General features: G+C 28.1%; 3 protein-coding genes across 4 annotated transcripts; all 3 read left to right on the top strand.

Annotated features, from left to right (window-relative positions):
* Nucleotides 1-427: 427 nt before the first annotated feature.
* On the top strand, nt 428-3,885 carry LOC132936369 (uncharacterized). The gene is made up of 7 exons (XM_061003092.1): nt 428-641; nt 1,418-1,630; nt 1,809-1,951; nt 2,033-2,156; nt 2,942-2,988; nt 3,523-3,666; nt 3,802-3,885. The coding sequence occupies exons 1-7, from the start codon at nt 626-628 to the stop codon at nt 3,883-3,885; spliced, it is 771 nt and encodes a 256-aa protein (XP_060859075.1). The 5' UTR covers nt 428-625.
* Nucleotides 3,886-11,065: 7,180 nt separating this feature from the next.
* Nucleotides 11,066-15,468, top strand: LOC132936247 (cyclin-dependent kinases regulatory subunit-like). Of its 2 annotated transcripts, XM_061002939.1 has the most exons (4): nt 11,066-11,132; nt 11,295-11,367; nt 11,456-11,583; nt 15,276-15,468. In XM_061002939.1, exons 2-4 carry the CDS (start codon nt 11,300-11,302, stop codon nt 15,323-15,325), a joined length of 246 nt encoding a protein of 81 aa, XP_060858922.1. In that variant the 5' UTR covers nt 11,066-11,132; nt 11,295-11,299; the 3' UTR covers nt 15,326-15,468. The 2 variants fall into 2 exon arrangements, with proteins under 2 accessions (XP_060858922.1, XP_060858921.1); XM_061002938.1 differs by having other exon boundaries at nt 11,096-11,367.
* A 1,302-nt stretch (nt 15,469-16,770) lies between these two features.
* LOC132936201 (staphylococcal nuclease domain-containing protein 1-like) lies at nt 16,771-23,291 on the top strand. The gene is made up of 15 exons (XM_061002894.1): nt 16,771-16,994; nt 17,668-17,777; nt 18,487-18,662; nt 18,734-18,885; nt 20,031-20,198; nt 20,371-20,514; nt 20,583-20,747; nt 20,818-20,963; nt 21,039-21,248; nt 21,367-21,553; nt 21,613-21,754; nt 21,898-22,199; nt 22,279-22,525; nt 22,606-23,024; nt 23,092-23,291. Exons 1-15 carry the CDS (start codon nt 16,905-16,907, stop codon nt 23,200-23,202), a joined length of 2,769 nt encoding a protein of 922 aa, XP_060858877.1. The 5' UTR covers nt 16,771-16,904; the 3' UTR covers nt 23,203-23,291.
* Nucleotides 23,292-23,714: the final 423 nt, after the last annotated feature.

Raw genomic sequence — 23,714 nt, 5'->3', positions numbered from 1 at the left:
TAATACAATTAATTATCATTATTATGACTATTAGGGCCGTTATTAGAATGTCCCGCCAAATTATATTTACATGTCAATAAGGCTAGCGTGCAGTTAAGCGTAGCGGGGACTTTGGTGGCGAGTTTAATAGCGTTTTCCACCATACCGCACTGTTGCACCTAGGTTGCACCGATATAGCTCACTGATAATCGTCCTGGGTGCAGGCTGGCGCAAGTATAGATGAAACATAAAATCAATACTTATCACCGATATATAAAGATAATAAAGTATTTGATGGGTACCACGATTTAAGATATACCTTATATCTTAAATCGTGATGGGTACTTTGGTACTTATCAGGAAAATGATAAAGCCCACCGTCGACTGGAGCTCGTGTAACTATCAATGCACTCAGTGCAAAAAAATGGCCGAGTGTAGTGAGGTGAAACATAAAAAATTTCAACCAGTGCGCACCAGTATTCCAGATGGAACATACATTATGTGCACCAGACGCCAACAGTGCAGTCGGTGCACAAAATTATTGGTGGAACTTGTTTTAAAATATGGTTCAATTATAGAAAATAATGAGACAGATTCAAAAGTATGGAAATAAAAGGCTGCAACCTGGGAATTAATTGATGGTGCAATGGTTGTTTCTTCAGGTAAGTAATACCTATATTTTATTTAAATTGAATTGATTTTTTATAAATGTTTTTTGTATCAATTGATCATACCATGATAAATATTGTTTATTAGGTATATTCACTTAAGATTGGTACCTACGTAATATTTGTTGTTTATTTTTTATTGTGAATAATTATTCAAGGTAGGTGATATTACCAATTTATTATTGTTACCTATTCAAATATGAATGGTGATTATAATTATTAATTTAATATTCAATTATTATATTTCAATTATTATCTAATGACTATAATGCAGAACTGATATCAAGGAAAGTATAGAGTTGAATAATAAATTATTCGTTATAATATTCTACGCTTATACCTATTTTAACTACCCAATTTCCTATTATCATCCAACTTATATTTTCTTCATCCATCATCCTTTATTTTTGCATCAAACTGTTTAATTTACAATTTTGTTTTGCTGGTAATAATACAATATGCTTGTTATTAATTATGCTTATTATTATTATACTATTTATATATTTTTGAAATTAATTTTGATTCTTTCTCTGTTAATCTGTAAGAACACACATGTACCTAACCTATATTTTGCCAACAACTTTTATAACTTTTCCTATAGTGGTCTTGACTACTTGACATTTAGTTAATTTACTAAGGTGCTGGTTGTTTATTTTGGCTTATGATCTTATTTATTCTCTATTTTTTTAAACTCCTTATCTAGTTTTTTTTTTTAATGGTTCTAATTGCTACTTTTCTAATTTATTTTGAACTATAATAATGTATTATAGGTATTCAAAGACGATCAAAAGCATTAAAAAACAAGTGGGAGAAGATTAAAAAAAATGTCAAACAGCGTTTATCTGAAGAAAAAAAAGAAATATATATAACTGGTAGGGGTGTTGTCAAAACATTTAAAAATATTGATTATTATGATAATATATTAGAACTTCTTGGAGTCTCATCAACTGGGCTGGCTAGTGATTTTGATTCCGATATTGTTGGTAAGTGTAATTAATTTAAAATTATCTCTAGTTAATGTTTTTTAACTTTTCATATCATTTTATTTTTTGTTAACTTTTTACAAAATTAAAAAAATATATAAGTACTTACTAGTTTTTGATAAGTATTCTGATATTAGTAAAGATTTTATTATAATTGAATTGTACCTACATTTATTAGATTTATCCCTGAATAATTTGAGACAAACTACTACTACAACTCTTGACAACAATGAAGTGGATGATTTAGTATTTGTATTAGAGAAAACTAATAGTCCAAATATGTTTGATGATAGTGAGTTCTTCAACCAAACTACACTCAATGTAAGTATATATTAATTATTTTACTATCGGTAAAAATCAGATTAGTTAAATGAATTGTATTTGTTTTGTTATGTTTAAAAGGTTGTCACTGTTGAGCAATTAGAGGTAACACCCAGTACCAGTAGAAAAACTGGGAAAATTGGACTCCAGCTTCATTACGCCAGCCAGTTTCTGATGAATGAGTTACTGAGAAAAGAAGGTCATTGTCTGGGGGGGGGGGGGAGGGGTGTAAATATAAACAAAAGACAGAGAAAAATGCATAATGATGTTGCCAGTAAATGCCTTACTTATGTTCCAATTTTTACTTTTAGGTGTATTTATACGGTCAATTTTAAATGAGTTCCTAACACCAATCTGCAATTTCCTGACACTATTATCTCTTATAGCATGTTAACCCTAATTGGAAGGATTTGGTCATTAACAGTTCTGGAAGGTTTCAAAATGATATATATACTTCCAAAAGTCCGAGTTCAGAATACCTACACGACCTTCCCAATAGGAACCTAATATGACCCTTTAGATCCTAATTTGTACCTATTTATTACCAAACTGCAGGTATTCTAATGGCTGTTACAAACATTTTGGCAGTTTCCAAAAAAATTTTAAAATTCTTAACAATCCAAAAAGTTACAAATTGTTTAATGTTTTATATTTAAGTTAACATTTTCTTCCCAGATATTATATTATTAAATTAATACAAGATCTTAAATAATATACACAAGTTTTAACGTTTTTACCCACTGACTTTGTTATAATAAAATATGTTTCATATATTAGTTGTTAATAAAAATAAAAAATTTCATATAAACAAATATTAATTTATATAAAAAAGCATTTTGAGGCACAACTCTTAATTGGTATAAAAGAACATAATATATAAAGTATCTTCATAGGAATTTTCAAAAAATTAATTAATTCCTGGTTACTTACCTTTTTTAGTTTTTACATCCTCAGATAATTGTTATTAATTATTTCTGTGTGTATCAATAGTTGTAATTAGTGCAATAGCATATGTAATAGTATCAACTTTAGCCAATGTTAGTACCATAATATACTTATTTTTGCTACACAATATATAGGTGTACCTATAGCATAGATAAATAATGTTCATTAAATAAACATAAGATACTAATATAGGCTAAACTTTAAATTAATAATATTATAAATTTATTGACTATGATTTGTATTTATAAATGTAACTGTCTGTATAAATAAACAATTATTTTATCTAGACTGATGATTTCAATTTTTGTCTGTAAACTAAATATGTGTACAGTGTTTATTCTTATAGTAATAAAGTTAGTATTTGAACTTAATATTTGTGGAATATATTTTAACTTCTTACAATATTTATTGTTTCAATCAGTGACATATTTCCAGGAGAGTGGCTGTTTGTTTTTAAATTAAATTCAAAGTAGGTAGTATTAACACAAAATACTACAATTTAGACTTATTTGCTATATATAATTATGAACAATTTTTTTGAAAATTATAATATGTGTACTATAATACTTACGTATGTTTATATTTAATAAATAAATAAATACATTTTATATATATTTTTAACATAGATCCAAAAAGACTGCATTAATGAAAACCTTGAATTTGATGGTGACCTCGGAAGACTTGATCCTGTTGTTGCCTTCGTGTACCGTTGCAAGATGTGCTCTCATCTTGAACAAATACTTAAAAATGACGCTATTCAGTTGCAATTTGTAAGTGTCTTCGCTCCTCCTCATTTTAATTACCATCATCATTCCTTAGATCATCCTCCTACTACTTATATGCACTTATCTAGAAGTAATTAAAAGAAGTTAATCCCTACATTTTGTCCGTCATTTGTTTTACAGAGAACAGATGGCCGTTTTGCTGGAGAACAGACACCTCATGTTGCCGGAAGACACACTGTTAGCTATGCTGCAAGACATCATTAAAGCGTTGCCGCAGTTAAGGATGTTGGTGTAAAAGTCAGACGTAGACATCCAGCAATTCCGGGGTACCAATCTGGCATCTGTGAGTGAGCCATCCAAGACACAACGCATCAGCTAAGAATGGATGTGGGTGAAGTTAGCAATTGACTCAGCCATTGATAATTTATTTCACATAATATTAGCCATGGCAGATTCATACGATGAGTTGCCTATGGTATGCCCCTCATCCAAGTTTAAACCACTAATATAAATCCCCTAGGACAGTTTTTTTAAACTTTTTTATCCGTGGAACTCTTTTTTATGTCCACTTTTATCGTGTAACCCCTTATTTTTCTTTTTAGCTTTCAACAATAAGTTATTACAATTCAGAATATTAGAGCCACTATTATCATTTTATGTAAGGATTATTTGCATTAAAAATTATGATAATTTTATATGATAATGTGTATACTGTATTTAATTCAATAAATATTTTAAATAACAGACAAACAGGACTTCACAAATATAAATCCTTTTTTTTTTATTAAAAATCCAAGATCTCTTATTCCGAATTTGGTATTATAGTTGTTTATGTTAAATTTAATATACAGTCTTTGAATTTTAGAAATACTAAAATTAGTAGAAAACAGGTTTGCTGACTGGATGACAGAATTAGAGGTTAAGTTGTCTAAATAGATAGAGGAAAGAATGGATGGATTCTGTTTAAGATCTCGGACATATTTCCAAAAACTACTTGGAGAAGTTGAAAGAGAATTTTCTATCTCTTTAAAATGCGATCTGTAGTCGGATCTAGAATTGAATTTGCATTTTGCTCTTAACTCTGAGAATATAGATAGTCGGAAAGTTGCTTAGACCTGTTTATATTTTAGGTGAGCTTTTTTTGTTTTATATAAATGAGGCTCTTAAGATCACCAGATACCCAGTGAGGGTATTTGGGTTCAATAAATGTCTTGAGTGGAACAAACTTGCCAATAGCCTTAAGCAGAGCGTCATTAAATACAGCGGCATCCTCAATAGAGTATTTTGAGAATGTGAGCAGCAAGTTAAACGATGATAAATACTGAGACATTGAGACGTTGTCACCTGATTTAAAATCTAGGTTGGCGCGAGAGTTATAGTTGTTGAGTTTATAGTGGAGTGGGAAAGTAATTAGCAAAGGAATATGATAAGCATCAGGACTAACATAGGTAGTCCATAGTTACAAAATATGAAATAATAAGTATTATAAAAACAAAGTAATAATAAACAAAAGCGGGTAAGAGGATGTCGCACTGCTGTACAGTAGGTTATAAGTGGGTCAATGGATTGTATTAAACTTTAATTCAATGATATAATATTGTTGTATAAGAAAAATGATTCTTGGCAGAGACGGTCAGAATCTAAAATACTTAAACTGAACTACAAAACTTAAAAAAATATTTTAATTAAACTAAAAAATAAGAATAATGAACGAACTCTTAATATTAATACTTCATAAACAATAGTCAATAACACAATTTAGATGTACTATAAGCTTACTAAAAAAATAAAAATGAATACCGGATATATGAATTAAAAAGCGTGTAAGTGGGTAACGCTTTCTGTACATTAGGCATCTAGAGAGTCACTGTATGTGTTAATTAAAATTTAATGATATTAAATCATTGTTCACAAAAAAAGACTCTGAGCTAAGATGGTCTGTCAGCCTATTATATTACTAAGTAGGTATTTTTAATGATATTAATGTGATTAAATTAATTTATTCTACTATTAGGCAATAGTACTACAGTAGGTTAAATTCATTCTTGTTAAAAAAATTGCATTTGAAAATGTGATTGTATGTATAAATTATAATAATATACCTATTATCTAGGCACTCTATAAGTTTCAAGTAAACATGAATAATATTTTTAAATCACAACAAACTAACTAAAATCTTTATACTTGGTAATAATTTGTAATTTTATCCAAATTTAAACTTAAAATAACTAAAAAAATAAATACTGTGTTAATAAAGTTTGTAGATTTTTGGTTACAGAATAAAGTACAAACTACTATGTATACCTTCTTACTTGAAACCTTAGTTAAATTCTCAATCCATATCTACAAAAATTGAATATTTTCAATTTGAGAAATGTTGTCAACATTTTAACAATGCTTATAAAAAAAGGCATGCCTATGTATTTTTAAACTGATATTGTAACAATGTGATAGTACCTAGTCTTTTATTAAATTTTCAAGCTTTTTGACCCAGCAAATACAATTGTATTGACATTTATAGAAAAAACTAAAAAAATTGAAAATCGAAAATGTCTGTGATCAAATATAAATATTTATCAGTAATAAATTTCCATTTCTGTTAAAAAACTGTTTTTTAAACATATTAATACATTCATATTTTATTTGTATTGAAATGTACAATATTATGCTTTCATCGTTATATAAAAAATTAAACTGAACCACAATAAAATTATAAAATCGAATGTTTAAAAGATTTACTGATCAGAAAACATATGGTTAATTTATTGTATTATCTTATCATTGGAAAAATTAAAATTGTATCATAGTCCAGTTTATATAAAAAATTGAAATATTATTATTTAGTAGCTCTCCTAAATTTAATTTATGATGGTATAATATTTAAAACAATAATAAGTTATATGATGTGTGGACTATCTATGTGACCTGATGAATTTGACCACAAAAACCAGTTAGACCAAGGACTTTTTAATTCACTATTCATCATTCATGATTTATCTACAGCTTGTCATTTTAGTATCCATTTCAAATTACAAAAGTTGAAAATAATTTTAGTATTTTACTAGGTTAGGTTTATATTCGATTAGGCTAAGGTTATACTACAAATAGAATTAAACAACATTACTGTTACTATACATTAATAACGCCCCGAGGAGCCAACAGTACAGTAATAATATACTAATATTATACATTAGATATAAACAAAACTTTACAAAAGTACCTACCTAACATTCAATTGAGTATTGTAAACACAATTCATTAACAAAATCTATAAAAAGTTTAACGTTATGTAAAATGGTAATAACATTTTAAACTAAAGAAAAATGTTATATATAACAACACTGTTACATTAGTTTAGAAAGTACAGACCAACTAATTATTTCCAATAATTGAAATATGATTTTTTTTTATAATCAAAGAATGATTCACTATTAGTTTATTAAATAAGATATTAAGTTTATTAAGTTAGTAATAATTGATTTATATTCTTATTTTGGAATAGGTACCTGGCTATATTATTTAACTTATTAAACTGAAAAAGGTTTTAAATTATGTGTTCAAAATGTTATTAAAATTATTACAATAAAAAGATTCTATATTTTTTTATTTATACTTATCTACAATAGTATTTGTTATTTTCTATTAGAAGTTCTAAAAGCATAATATACTTAAGGATAAGATTATTTGTATACTAACATTTAGATCAAAAGTTATAATTTTAAACCACAGTATAATTTTCTCAAAATTTGATGAAAATATTTACACGGGAAAGTAGTAGGTATTCATGAATAATAGTTTTAGGAGTAGCATATAGGCAATTTCTATATTTTTTGCTGTTAAAAGAAGTTTAAGGGGCTCCAATCGGTCATGTTTTAAGGAAATCAATATGATGACATTATAATGACTTGTATAAATGTGTGCAAAGTAAACGAACATAAGTATATTTGAGTTTAATCTGTAATCGTTTTCGGTCATTATTTCCTAGAAATGTCCTGAGTCATAACAGTAGGACCGCATAACATCACTCGGTAGGTCGGTAGTTATATTTTATATTCGCCGTCAACAAATTAAGTTACGTACTCGCAGACATTGGCAATGATATTAAATTAGATAAACTTTTTTCAATTTAAAAAAGTGGTTTTTAAACCAAAAAGCCAAACAAAACTGAAGGAATTTGATTTGACGGATTTAAATTTTTAAAACTTATTTTCATTGATTACCAAGTTTAAGTACTAGGTTTCGGTCAAGGTGATTTTGAATATCTATTTTTTCAGCTGTGATATCGATGAATAAAAATATCATATTTTTGTATTTATATTATTCATTATGACACTAACAATAATTGAAATATTAAAAATTGCCTCTTGTCAAACCAAGTAAACTATTGTTAATCAATTATAATCCGTTTAACCAAATTCCTCCAGTTTTGTCTCACTTTTTAGTTTTTTTGATCGACTGGAGCCCTCAAAATATCAATGTTTTCAGTATGGTTTTTGAAATTCTAAGGTAATTTAATAGCCAACCTTGTAAGATTGTAATTTGAAAGACCAAAGTAACATGACGTATAATGTATATATTATATACCTAGATAAATAAATATAGATAATCATATACGATTGCATAAATTAGTAAATTACATTAAAAAGATCAATCTGCTAGGCGAACTGTTTGGATTTGTAATTTGTATAGATACTGAGACACGGTTAAACTTATTATTTCCAAAAACTACTTCAAAAGATTCGAAAATTCAAAATAAATTAAATTGAAGTATAATTCACGTGATAAATGAATACATGCAAATTGTTTGATATGATCGAATGATTGAAACAAAATTTTAATCAATTGTATAAGCAATTTTTCATATATTTTAACACTTTAAATAGATTTATTTTTTATGTGATTAAATCCTACTAAATATTTACTGACGTACCCAGTTGCCAAACGTGATTAAACATTCAAACTTATGTAAATATAATAGTTATTAAAGTTTTGTGGCAAATGTATCTGGCGAGGCCACGAGCGATGAATGTTGAGATCGTTATTGACAGTCACGACTACTTATTATACTCAAATGAACTGATTTTGCGTCAGAAGCAGGGGCGTATTTAATGGGGCCATGGGGCCCGTGCCCCACCATTTACCGTATTTATTACTTTTTATTACATTATATTGAGAAGGAAAATATGAGTTATTACTTATATCTATGTATAATTTGAAATTGTCGTTTGTGCCCCCTTCCCACAAGACATTTCTAAATACAGGGGTGGTCAGAAAGAAAAACTTTATAATGCTAGAAATCTAAATTACGAGACACATCAGTTGTTATTTGTATGAGGATGACACGCATAGAAGTCGTACAATAAGGTACATATTGAAATATGTTTAAACATTTTTTCTTAACCAATATTCATACAATATATAAATAAATAATATTATATATTATTATAGCCTCCTGCAGGTATAAATAAATAGTTAAAGAATTCCATATTTAGTGCACAGTAAAAAATAGAGCAATATTATAAAGAATGTTTTTATAAAATTAATACATTTTATATTTGAAAATGCAAACAAATTTGTATTTTTTATTTTTATATAAAACTACTGACTTGAGTCTGTTGAACAATTGACTGAGAAGTTATAACTACAATACATTTTTTTACAAAAAAAAATTAATTTTAAGTAGCAATTCCATTTTTTGTATTACATTGTTATTTGATTTAATATTTACCATTACTTAAATATATATATATATTTATGTTTTTTTAAATGATATAAAATATTTTCAAACAAATAAACTACTTGATAAGTATATGTATTTATTTTTCAAGGTTTCCTGGTTTAAAATAGGAACTATGTATACCTAACAGATTTTTAATAAGTATAATATTTATCATCTATGCTATACCAAAAATATAAATATTTATTAATTATAATTAGAGATATTATCTAATTCATATAATATTGTTAATTTGTACTTAAAAAAAATTATTAGAATTTATAACATGAGAACTATTGTATATTATATTTTATTTCAATTCTTAATTTTATTCAATAATCGTTTATCAACATTGAACATTGTTCTAAATATATTTAAATATTAAGATCAAAATTTGATATATATATATAGTACTTTTCTTCTATAATTCCAATAATTGTATAAATTAACATTTTTAAAAAGACTACTTAATACAGAATATAATTTTGTAATTTTGTATACGTATTACCTATATGATTAAGTATTTATTGAAATTAAAATCAGTCAGAATATTTGTTTTTTAAATGTAAATAAATGTTTATGTACCAACAATACCATTTATTATATTAATTATTAGACATTATATGTACTATTGATTTAATATAACTCACCATTTTAAATGCTATTAAGCTTATTATATCATTTATTTTGTTGTTTATTTATTTTTGAACATCTTTTTTTATGATTTTAGAAAATATATTATAGAGTATGGGCAAAGATATAAATAATATAAATATGTTTAAATTTTTTATTATTAAATGAAGTGGAATAAAACTGGTACTATAGCAGTTACAATAATATAATCATATTTTGATTGTTTAATTTTTAATGCCTAATACCTAATTGTACATTTTTATATTATATTCTATGGTTTTATTATATTCTATAATAATCGATTTTTAACAGAGGATGGTGTAGGGCCATGTCGAGCGAGGAGGTCGGTGTCGGGCAGTGTGCACACTAAATTTTTGAATTTTTGACATCCTATGTGTTTTTTACACTGTTTTCAGGTGATGCTGATGAAAATTGTAGTAGCTAATTAGTTTTGAAGCTATAGTCATTTAAAGTTTGTCGTTTTACGGTTTTGGTTGAATATCCGAGATTCTTCAATTTATTGTTTTTCGTACCTAGAGTCTAGGCCAGGTCATTCGCACACCCGTACAATTTAAAACGAAAAAATCAATCAATTTGCTATGACAAAATTTGTTACAGTTAAAAAAAAAGCGTAATAGTTAATTTGGTTTTCAAGAGTTCAAATCCTGAACCACGAATTCATGTGTCAAAATAACCATTGGGCCAGTGGGCTACAACATATTATCACTAAGATGAAAACGAATTTCAAAAATTTAACCAAAACCGTAAAAACGACAAACTTCAAATGGCTGTAGCCACGGACTAAGATATCCTAATCAATGGCTATAACTTTTAAACTACTGATCTGCGTCAATTTTGGTTTGCACCACCTTCTTCAGTATTGAAAAATATAACGAGATGAAAAAAAAAAATTCTAAAATTTAGGGTGCCGACCGCCCGGAAGAGTTGAAAAATTCCGAGTATAAATTACTTATTAACTCGCCACAGCAATAATTATGTTCAGTTGTTATCAGTTCTGTATGTTTCATTACTTTATTGATATCAAACTCAACCGTGATCTCTTATCACGCATTATCTAAGCGCGGTATAATGCCTATTATCAAAGCATTATTTATTCATTTCTGATTTTTCTGCCCAAACGTTCGTAGTTTGTTATGTTCGTGTACGTCTTGAGTAAACTTGAGTAGACATATTAATAATTTAAAACAATTTATTAATAATATGTCTATGATTGTGTACCTACCTATTGTAAACCATTATTATTGAGATACCTAGTTAATTTTGCAATTTCTTATCCGTGTTTCAAATTTTCAATAATTTTCAGCCAACATGACGTCATCATCTATTGAAAACATAAAATATTCAGCAAAGTATGAAGACGACACGTATGTTTACAGGTATGTGTGTTTAATGTATCATTATCTTTGAAAGTCTTGTTGTAAATTTGTATTTGAATAATAAACCGTTGACTTTGGTTCTTGACAGGCACGTAATTTTACCTGTAGATTTGGCCAAAACCTTGCCTGAGACTCATTTAATGACTGAAACGGAGTGGCGAAATATTGGCATTCAAATGTCAACCGGATGGAAGCATTACATGAGACATGGGCCAGGTATGTATCATTTTATTGTTATTGATTTTGTTTATAAATATACTTGCACAGTCTTACATATTATGATAGTACCTACAATATATTTTAATTTCTTCTTTTTTTTTTATTGTTTGGTGTGAAGCATGACAAATTGTGTAGGTAACATGACAATTTTTTTATATGCATCCTCCGTTCTTTAATTTGCCTAATTAAATTGCCTAATTCTCCACATCTTATAACATAGAACAAAATCAATCAATGTGAAAAAACTGTGATGATACCAAGCTAATTTGTTATGGTATGAAGTATGAACTAATAAATACGTTGAGTACCTCAGTCGACTGTGACATTGTCCTTCATGACTGTGTCGACAAATTGTATAGGTAAAAAAAAACCTATAAAAATAGGTTATAATTTAATTAATTTGTGTATCAAGGCAATGCTTCCATTTTTATACGTGTCAGCCAGACTTTGAAACGTCGCATTGCCAATCTGACACAAATACATTTGGAAATATGCTTCAAATACTATGAAGCACTCAATGTGTTGGAACAAATATTATCAAGGTTGGATCTTGGTGGAGGGGAATTTGGGGATTTATCCTCAGGCGCATAATTTTCGTGAGCATATTAAGGTTTTAAATTTGAAAATTGAAAATTTAAAATGGACTTTAAAACAAAAATCTAAACACAAAATAATATTTTACTGGAAATGTGTAATATTGAGTATGTGAATAAAATAATAAGCTATCATAATTTATCCTAGAGGCTTTAAAAATAAAAATAATAAATGAATAAAATAAAATAATTTTATTTTTAATCGAGATAAGTAATAACTAGGGAACGGATTTTATTGTAATAAAAAAATCAAAATATGTACTTATTTTTATTGAAATATGTAAAAAAAAATCAAATTATGTAACAACCGCTTAACAAAAAATATAAAATATTGAAATCTTATCTCTTTTCTAATTATTAAAACAATAAGGAAAATAGGATACTAGGAAATAAGTACCTAGGTAAATTCCAAAATTGCTAATCTTGTTAATTTAGTTGAAGCAGATAATGTTTAGTCATCAAAAATAAAAGAAAAAATCAAAAATTACCAAAATATGTACAAATTATGTACTTATTTACCAAATATGTAAAAATATGTAAAGTAAATTAGGGTTTATTTTAATTAGAATGATCTTAATTGTACACATTTTTTATCAGATTAAAAATATCTCATTTCAATACAAATATGTGTTTACAATAAAATCCGTTCCCTAGTAATAACTGAAGACCTAATATCCTGTCATATAGCAGAAGATGGAGTGGGCTGAACATGTTTGGAGGGCAGTGGAAAAGACTATAAAACGAGTTACAGAAGGAAAAATTGTGGGGAAAAGACCTTTAGGAAGACCTTGAACATGATGGAAGGACGTAATGGAAAAAGATTTAAGAATGAAAACATTGAAAATGGAGGATGCGAATGATAGGGACCTAAGGAAATAGGGGTGGCAGCGATGGATCTACATAGTGCGCTAAGTTGTTAAGAAGAAGAAAAAAAATAAAAAAATAACATTGATTTAAAAATTAAAAAGGACAAATATGAAATAGGTACGTAGTGCCGTGGAAATACCCGTCCGCAACTGTCAGCTGGAGTGTACATGTCTATATTCTATCATAGATTAATGTATTCTCCGATTAGTGATATAATAAAGTATGGTAAATAATGATATCGTTTTCTTGCATATAATATATATTATACACATGTATACATATTAATAAATTATATACATTTTTAGATCTGAGCGGAGTGAGAGATCTAGTGGTTTTACAATGGTTATTATTTTTTTATTTTTTTTTTTTTATATCCTGTATACACAATTTCTACCAGAAGTAGTGCTTTGATTTCAACACATAGTATCTTTTCTTTTAGCAAATTGGATCAAGATGGTACTTTAAAGAGGTTATTTTTCGATTTTCTCAATAATTATTTAATGCCACGGGAAAAACCATCGACAAATTACAAAAAACCGCTAAAAATGGTATTTTAATTTCCACCATAGAACCGAATAAAAATAAAAATAACGATTTTAGTTATTTTGTTGTAATTTATAATAGTAAATCAACATATAGGCTATAATAAAATATAATTACAATATAAAATATCCAGACCGATGAACTGTCCCCGCTCAGAATCGTTTTTCATACACAATGATATGATATCATTGAATTCAAATTTAATACATTCCATTATACAGAGACCCACTTGTTACCTACTGTACAGCAGAGCGACATCCACTGACTCGCTTTTTTTATACATTATGTAGATAGCTATTTAGAACCTAATCTCAAAAATGGCACTATTAATTGTGATTCATTGTTATGTAATTTTAAATTAACAATTAAAATATAATATTTTTTTAAATGTGTACTACACTAAATTATGTACTACATAAAATGTTGCTTACTACTGATTTAATTTGTTTTCAGATTGTTTATTAAATTATATGTTCATAGGTTTATAAAAGTCTTTATATTTAATAAATGAAAATAAACTGAACTTTTTTATTAATATCACCATGACCAATGGCCACTAAATAAATGGAATATAATTTGTGTTTGATTTTTAAATAAAAGTATAATACAAAAATTAATTTTCTTGATAAACTTGATAGTACAAAAGTACAACATAATTAAAACAAAAATACTACTCTATTGATATGCCTAGCCCAAGTCAGATTGAATATTATGTTTAAATATTATATAAAAATAATTTTAAAGAAAATTTATATTCTATTTGGTACGTTTTTTTTTTATTATAAACTGATTTTTTCATCTAATTAATTTTTATAGTTCAAGATGTCAACTAAACAACCGAGTTCTTATTATTTTGGTCATTTATAAAATGTCGAATGTAGATATTTTAGTATATACATTTAATCCAAGATAAAGTAAATTTCTTTATCATGTTATAAATATATTGTTATATGTTACAATTTTCAGTACATAATTACGTTTTTGTTTCATTGTATTTTTTCCATACCTAGGTATATATTATTAAGTGTTGATTGTAACAAATTTAAAAAATTTAGTTTAATATAATTTTGTTATGTTGTAAATTAAATATTTTTCCTTTACGTAAAGCTTTTTATATAAAAAGTAAACAATGGATACCTAATTTAGATTTGTTAATAAATAATTCTTACATGTTATTATTATCAATATTATTTATTCTAAACCTGAAACTTAGAAAAATTGACCGCATATTTTAGCTTTAAATACACCATTAAGAATTGCTTCTAAAACTATTATTTGATTAGTTTAAAATATAAAATGTTTCATTTTTAAGTCAAAATCATTTAAATTATTTGTGGTAAATAACTTATTGGTCCAGTATATTGCGAAATGCTTTGTGTGATCAATCCTGTGTAAGTGTGCTTGATTTTTTATAAAAAAAAACTAATTCTGGTCATCTCCCTGAAATGGGCATATTATTTTCATTTTTTCCTGGTGTTGAAAAGCTAAGATGCATGCAAATCCGTATTTAAGTAACAAATATTGAATTAAAATTCTTATCTAACACGTTAGCTTATTTTTTCATATTTAAATATTTCATACACTTGTTAAACATTAATAATTTTGGCATGTATTATTTATCAAACATCAAATAGTATTAGGTAATATAATATAATAGTTTATATTATCTTATCATTTTTGTTTCAGAACCTCATATTGTGCCATTCAGAAGATTGAAATTTGATATTGATGAATAATTATTATTATTTTTATATTTACATTTTTTTATTCCATTTTTTTTCTTTTATATATTATTATTTCTTGATATAGTATATATTTTAAATAATTATCTATTCTAAACCATAACAATTAATGTTTTTGTTTTGTGTGTTGTATTAAAGTGTAATATTATAATAAACAACATTTTTTTTAAAATTAAAATAAATTAAATTATTTAATATTATTTATTTAACTTTGATATTTATGTTCCAAACCATAACTGAAAAGTTAAAACAATCAAATTTCACTAATTGTGTTACCATTATCTAATTATGTCTTTTTTTCATGCACAACATCATTTTTTCCAATATTACAGAATCAAACAAGTATAGAGTGTATAATATTATACACATCATATCAAAATATGCAGTCCACATCTGGCTTGCTAACAAGTTTTTACTGGCTCTATCTGGAGAGAATAATCTAAAAATAAGTATTATCCTATTAATTTTTTGTTTTTATAAAGAAGGATGTGCATATTTTACATAGTCCTACAATCAATATTAAACATACTATAACTACTTATTCATTTAGAAATAAGTACATTTTGTGTATAAATTATGATTTATAAGCTTATAACTAGGGAACAGATTTTATTGTAATAAAAAAATCAATATATGTACCAATTTTTATTAAAATATGGAATAAAAAATCCAAAATATGTAAATATCAAAAAAATAAATTTTTTATAAATAAAAGTGGTACAAGCAATGTAGGTATGTACTATGAGTATTATTCTGGAACAAGAATAACATAATATTGTTGAATGTTTACAAATAAAAAATTGTGAAGGTTTGGTCGGAAAATACACTTGTATTGTCTAAAAGACCGATCCACATGAATAGATGTGATAAGGGCATAATTCATATTTACTATATCAGAAGAGTGAATTCAATGTTCAGAAATACTTGTTCATTTATTCCTAAGTTTGATTTTTGACAAAATTGATCAAATTAAAAATTTAAAAACAATTTTGTAGTTAAAAATTTATAAATCGTTTAACTTTTATAGCTAAGGATTGAATATTTAAAACAAGGTTCATCTACACTTGCACTAGCCTGCACCCAGGACGATTATCAGTGCAACCTGGGTGCAACAGTGCAGTATGGTGGAAAACGCCATTAGTGGTTGATGGTAACTACCAACCAGTGCCAATGTAATGGCAAAAAAAGTGTAAATAGTTCGATAAATCCGATGGATAAAGCCGCTGTATCCGTATAAAATACCGTTGGCACCCTTGGACACGTCTCAAAACAGCGACGCTCGCCGACTGTGGTTGCCTGCGTGAGTTAGTGTGAGTCGATTTGCCCGGCTAGTACCCCCCCTCCCCCCTACCGTATTACGAGTTAGGTTAGCGACGCCGCCGATCTAGACGTTCGGATAATAAAACCGCTCACACGACAACCTAATAACCGATCGCTCGTTTTCGCACCTTTTCGCCAACGCCCGCCATCGTTGTCGAACACGTGACAGCGCACACCTGTAACGCACCGGAATCCTGGCCGCCGCCCTTTTGCGAACCATCTTCACTCAACAATAATATTGTCTATCGCAGCCATGAGCCCAGTCACGATGACAAAAAAGCCAGCCGATGCCTTGTCCTCCTCAAAGGAACCCGTTAGGGTCTTCGAGGGAATCGTCCATCAGGTACGTCATCGAAAGACCAAGACGACGTCTTGTGTCATACTTACCCGTGTCGCGGACCGCTCTCGGCCAACCGATTCGTCTGTGACTTAAGTTCTGATATTTGTGTTAGCTGGTATTTTGAGATATAATTGGGTACCTAACCTACCTACTCTGTTTTATTTAACATAAAATATTCCCAGGTACTGGAGGTTTTCATCTACGTGTTTGATATATTACAGTTAGGCACTGAGTACTTAAAGGGTACATACTACTAACATTATCTATTAAGTTTTATTTCAATGGGTGACAAACAGTTAGGATAGCTAGATTATATCAATGTTTGAAAGCAATTATTTTATATTAATCTTGTTATAAATGTAATTATTAAAAATGTTATGAATAGTGCCCAACTGTGTTAACTCTTGATGAATGTTAAATACATTTAGGGCCGTTCTTACAATGTCCGGTTAAGTATCTAATAACCCTTACTGACAGAATATTTTTTGTGTTACAAATAGAATTCTGCCGGTTAGTTGTAACTGACACCTAGCCGGGCTTTGTAAAAATAGTGCTCAAAACTGGTATATTTTCTTTTATAACAGAATATTGGTAAATACATTTTAAAAGTATTTCAATTTTTATTAGGTACTAATAATTTCTATCCATTTATAATTTATAATTTTAATCTGTACAGGTGAACTCTAGTGATTCTATCACTATCCGCGAGGAAGTGTCTAATGGTTATCCAAAAACAAAAACAATTGTTTTAAACAGCATCATTGCTCCCAAATTTGGCCGTTATGCGTGAGTATTTGATTATAGTTATATTTTATAGAATTTTAAACTAACATTTAATTTATTAATTGTTCTCTATTTTCCATTTAACCCAAAATCGTTTGGTTATTTTTAAGTGCCTAAAAATTATTAGCCAAAATGTTTTTCTATACTTAAGCTGAAGTATTCTGTATATTTGAATTCATATTTATAATTTGGACTAAAACAACATTACCTACACATATTTTTAACAAAATGGATGGATATTTTTTTACAGTTAATGGTTTTTGTAAATCAATTATAAACATGTTACAAAGATCTCTTAAATTAACTCACTTGATGAATATACTTATTTTTATGATCATCTCCAATGTATTAATATATTTTTTTAAGTCCTATCATCTATTATTTAACTATTTTTATATGAAAATTCTGAAACTTCCTGATGTAATTTTTGATCAACTCTTAAAAAACCTAAAAATAACCTATTCATTATAATATATGTTATTTGTTGTCAATATGGATTGTTTCGTATAACTAAGGTTCAAAACTGATATGATAGTGATAAAAAAAAATTGAGTAATTTAATCATTAGATTTTTAAAATCTAAAAATTGATGTACTTAATGGCTTGTTGCTAAAAATTGTAAGGTGTTTCCAATATATAAAATAAAATATTGTGTCAATATACAAAGGAATAAACTCGAGATAAATAATATATTCTGTTTTATAATTTTTAGAGCAAAAAATGATACAGCATCCAAAGGTACTGATGATGAGCCGTTTTCATGGGAAACTCGTGAGTTTCTTCGTAAAAAGCTTATTGGAAAAAAGGTATTTTTGAAAACAGCTGGTCAAGTATGTGGTGTTGGAAAGACAACTCGATACTATGGTGACATCTTTTACCCAACATTGGGTGAGCAAATTTAGTTTTTAATGTGTATAATATGTATAATGAATAACTAAACCAATATTTTATGCTTTTAGACAACAATATAGTAAATGAGCTTGTTGAAAATGGTCTAGTAACTGTAAAAAATGTAAAGTCAAATAACCGAACTCCTGATATTCAAACCCTAGTGGACCTTCAGAACAAGGCTAAAGCTGCTATGGTAGGAAGATGGGACCCCAATGCTAAGGTATTATGTTATTTTATGTTCTTAAATTACAGTAAAAGCAAATATCAAATTAACATTTTTTAATGTACTCTCCATTACAATATAATATGAAAATTATTTCATTGCTGGGCCATCAGGAATTTGGAAGTTTTGACGGTGGGCCGCTTCTTCAAAAAACCATTTTATATCATAAAATTATGATAAATTTTACATTTTTTTTTCTTCTATAGAAGTATATTTACTCTGTTCAAGTAAAGAGGACCTTACACATCTATTTTTTTCTCCGTCTTACAAATGCGTAACATAGAAAATGTACGCTCAGCAGATCATGTTTTATCTCTGTTTATTTAAAAATTGGAGTGAATCTACCTATCATGAAACTTGTTGGTAAGAAAATTATGTGTGTTTATGATAGTTCAATTGCTTAACGTTATGCGTATATAATATAGTGTAAATTAAAAAATGCACACAAATAATGTTATTACCTTACATTTTCATAATAGGTTAGGTTAGGTTAGGTCAATTCACTCTAAAATTTAAATTAACAGAGCTAAAGGTGATCTGCTGTGCGTAAATTCTCTATGTTACGAACTTGTAAGTTGAAGACAAGAAATATTTGTGTAACGTCCTCTTAAGAAATATAATCGATGGCGACCTATTTTTTTTGGGCCGCAACCAACAACGGCCGTTTGTAACCTCCATCTATCTGTTTTTTGTTAGCACTTGTAGTAGTAGATAGCTCTAATAAAAAAATACCACTGGGGACGCTGAAATCAGCAGCCAGTTTTCATATCCCCGACTATAGTCACTTTTCTTATGTCGTATAGATACTTAGGACAAATACATAAATTAAAACTTGTAAAATATGTGCCTACATAAACTGTTAAAATAGTCAGATCTTCAAAAAATAATGTATAAAATGTATTTTACTTATGTTAAAATAACAATTATATATTTCGGTTAAAATTCAATATTTGGTGAAATTAAATGGGTCGGTACTTTTGTATTTTCCTAAGCTGAAATTTTTCCTCGATCCGCCCATGTTTTGTTGTATTATGATTTGTCACCTATGTTTAACAAAATGTATTATAATAATGTATTGTTGTACCTACTATTTTAATAAAGCATGTGTTTTCAAATTATTAAAATATTTTCCTCTGATATAGAACACTGCAAAGAAATATAGTTCCATTGATGACGTTAAATCATTTTTTAAGGAAAATTCTAAAAGACGTATTAAGGCTGTTGTTGAATCTGTTATTGACGGAACCACGATGAAGCTGTTGTTGTTGCCTGAAAGAAACATGATCCGTCTTTACCTTTCGGGAATCAGGGTAAGATTTTTTTTATTCATAAAATACTTGCCAATACAGTATTATATTGTTTAGTGTATACATAATTATTTCTCTAAATTATACAATATTTTATTATTTATATTATATGTGACAAATAGTTGAATTTGTTATTTACTTATATCTAATATAAATACTAATATATTTTATATAGTGTCTACCAGAAGATGTAGAATTGGGAGATGAAGCAAAGTTCTTTGTTGAAGTTCGTTTACTGCAAAAGGACGTCGAGGTTACTTTGGAAGGAGTTCTTTCTAACAGGAAAGATCCATCATTCTTTGGAACTATCCATCATCCGGTACATTTTAAAATTATTTTTGTGTAATAACTATTTTTTATAAAATTATACTTTTTTTATTTTAAAAGGCTGGTGAAATTGCTGTTGAATTGGTTAAACAAGGTTTCGCTACTTGTCAAAAACATAGTATGAAGTACTTACACGAAAGTTCTGAGAAGCTCTGGACAGCTGAGAGACAAGCCAAGGAAAATAAATTGAGGCATTGGCAATCGTATACATGCACAGGGCCAGAGGTATTATTGATTAGCTAAAGAGTTGGTGTTTAAGAATTTTTGTTTACTTGAGAATGTTCTTTTGGCTTAGATTGCTGAAAAGGAAATAATTGGAACCGTAATTGAAATTATAAGAGAAGAAGGTCTGATAGTTAAGCCTTCCCATAGCAACAAACTCCATAGAATATACTTTTCTAACATCAAGCCGGCCAGGCTAAGAGTTGAAGTACCAAGAGGGTATTTATTTCTACATTTTATAATTCTCTACATACATAACACAAATGTGAACAATTTTTGATTTGTTTTCTTCAGTGAACCAATTGGCAACGGTCAACCACCAGCTACACAAACCCCGCGGACTTTAAGTAAACATTTTTACGAGATCCCTTGGGCTTATGAAGCTCGTGAGTTCTTAAGGACACGTTGCATTGGAAAGAAAGTAAATGCTTCTGTAGATTACATACAACCCAAATTTGATAAACTTGAAGAAAAAATCTGTGCCACTGTTACAATTGATGAAATGTAAGGTTCTTTTTATTTTTTTATCAATAATTAAAGTATTGTTTAGTATAATTAACGGATAATTTAATTTTTTAGCATATTATTATTATTTAATATGCTTGTTTATTGTATTGTTTAGAAACCTTGGTGAAGAATTAGTAAAAGAAGGTTTGGCAACTGTTATGAACAACCCACGGGATGACCAAATGTCCCAGTGCTTTTATAAATTAAAGAAGGCAGAAGAAATCGCCAAACAATCTCAAAAAGGGCTTTACTCAAAATCCCCTCCCCCTAAACTACATATCACTGATTGTTCTAGTGCTGCGGTAAATAAAATTGATTTTGTTCGAGGAGAAATAAATGTAATAATTATTTATATGTTTAGGAGTTTGCTCGTGCCAAGGCACTTTTGCCTAGTCTCCAACGTTTTCCGAAGTTTGAAGCTGTGGTTGAATACGTTGCAAGCGGTTGTAAAATGCGTCTTCACGTTCGAAAAGAATACTCATTTATTACCTTCCTTTTGGCTGGTTAGTAATTAGTATACATTTTGTTTACGTTTGATTGATTTAATATTATCTATAATTCATGTTGATTAATTCCTCATATTTATTTGAATTAACATTTATATGAATTTTGATATGTGTTATTTAATTAAAACTTAAATTTTTAGGTATTACAAGCCTAAGTGACGAACGAGCTATCCACGGTGAAGCACCTTCAGCAGCTGAAGTATATTATCAAAAAGCATTAGCGTTTACGAAAGAAAAGATAATGCACCGTGAAGTTGAAATCACTGTAGAATCCTGTAGTAATCGTGGAAACATGATTGGATGGCTGTTCGTGGGAAATGTTAATCTGTCAGTGGCACTTGTAAAAGAAGGACTGTATAGATTACACAGGTCAGCTGAGCATTCAAAATACTTCAAGCTTTTGCAACAAGCAGAAAAATATGCAAAGGATAAGAAAATTAACGTACACATAACAATACTTAACGATAAATATATTTTATTCTTTTACACTGATTAATCTTGTTCTATACAATTTATTTTAGTTATGGAAGAATTATGTTGAGGAATCAGTGGAAACAAACAATAACAGCAACAAACCTGTTCATGAAGAAGTGGTATCGGAACGAAAAACCAACTATGATGAAGTGCTTGTATCAGAGGTCAGTCCTGAGTTGCATGTCTACGTACAACCTGTATCAGAAGGACCCAAATTAGAAAGTCTTACTGACAACTTGGGGAAACACTTTAACTCTAACCCTCCTATTGCTGGTTCTTACTGTCCAAAACAAGGTAATATTTTGAATATCTGTAATTTATTAATTTTTATATGATGATTAATTAATATTCATGTTTGTTCTATATAATTTTAGGAGAAATGTGTGCAGCTAAGCTTAAGGAAGATCAACAGTGGTACCGTGCCAAAGTAGAAAAGGTTGCTGGCTCGAGTATTCATGTCTTCTATATTGATTATGGTAACAGAGACATCGTGATTGCTGAAGAGTGTGCTAATTTGCCACCAACTTTTAAAAATGATCGACCGTTTGCCAAAGAATATGGATTTGCGCTTGTGAAACTACCTAAGTGGCCTGAATATCAAGAAGATTCCATTGCCGTTGTTCGTGATGAGTTCATTAACAAGAGAATCAGCATCAATGAAGAGTATATTTACGACAATCTTACTCACATTACTGTGAAAGATGCCGACAAAAAAGAGGATCTCGTCAAGAAATTGGTTGAAGAAGGATTCTTGTTGGTTGAAAGACGTCAGGAAAGATATTTGAACAATATGGTAATAGAAATAATATTTATTGATCAATTTTCTTTGTATTAAATCATTCCAACTTTTTTCTATCTAGATGTCTGAGTACATTGAGGCTCAAGAAAAGGCCAAGAAGAATCGGTTACATATGTGGGAGTATGGTGACATCACAGAAGATGACGCTAAAGAATTTGGTTTTCCTAAATAAATGTTCCTTTTGTTTTAATCATCATTAATCATCATGTTTATAAAAGTATTGACAATTATTATTATTATGTACTTATTATAAATCATGTATCAAATTATAGACTTTTTTTATTAATAATATTTCTAAATTATAATCACTATAAATTACAAAAGATATATTCATTACTTTTACTAAAATTAAATGAGAACAGATTAAAAAAGATTTCAACTTTAAATAAAACAAAACTTAGAGATCAAATAAAATAGATACTAAAATAACAGTTGTACAGCATCAAATTTTTTGATTTGACAATCAATTTTGGTAAAATAAATTGAAAAAGTAAAATAAGGTAATTTAATTAAGTTATTAAGAAAAAGTTGGTTTTTCCACCTGTTGTTTGTCAACCAGTTTGAAATCACGATCAATTATTGCAAGTTGAACCACGAGACTATGACATTATAGACCTATTAGTAGTATACCCTTCCTAGCGCAATTCTCTCCACTCAGAAAAAATCATAAAAGAAAACAATGTA

This window comes from Metopolophium dirhodum, chromosome 1 (assembly GCF_019925205.1).
Source record: "Metopolophium dirhodum isolate CAU chromosome 1, ASM1992520v1, whole genome shotgun sequence".
Lineage (NCBI taxonomy): Eukaryota > Metazoa > Arthropoda > Insecta > Hemiptera > Aphididae > Metopolophium > Metopolophium dirhodum.
The sequence above is the reverse complement of the archived record's forward strand: the minus strand, read 5'-3'. Positions and strand labels throughout refer to the sequence as shown.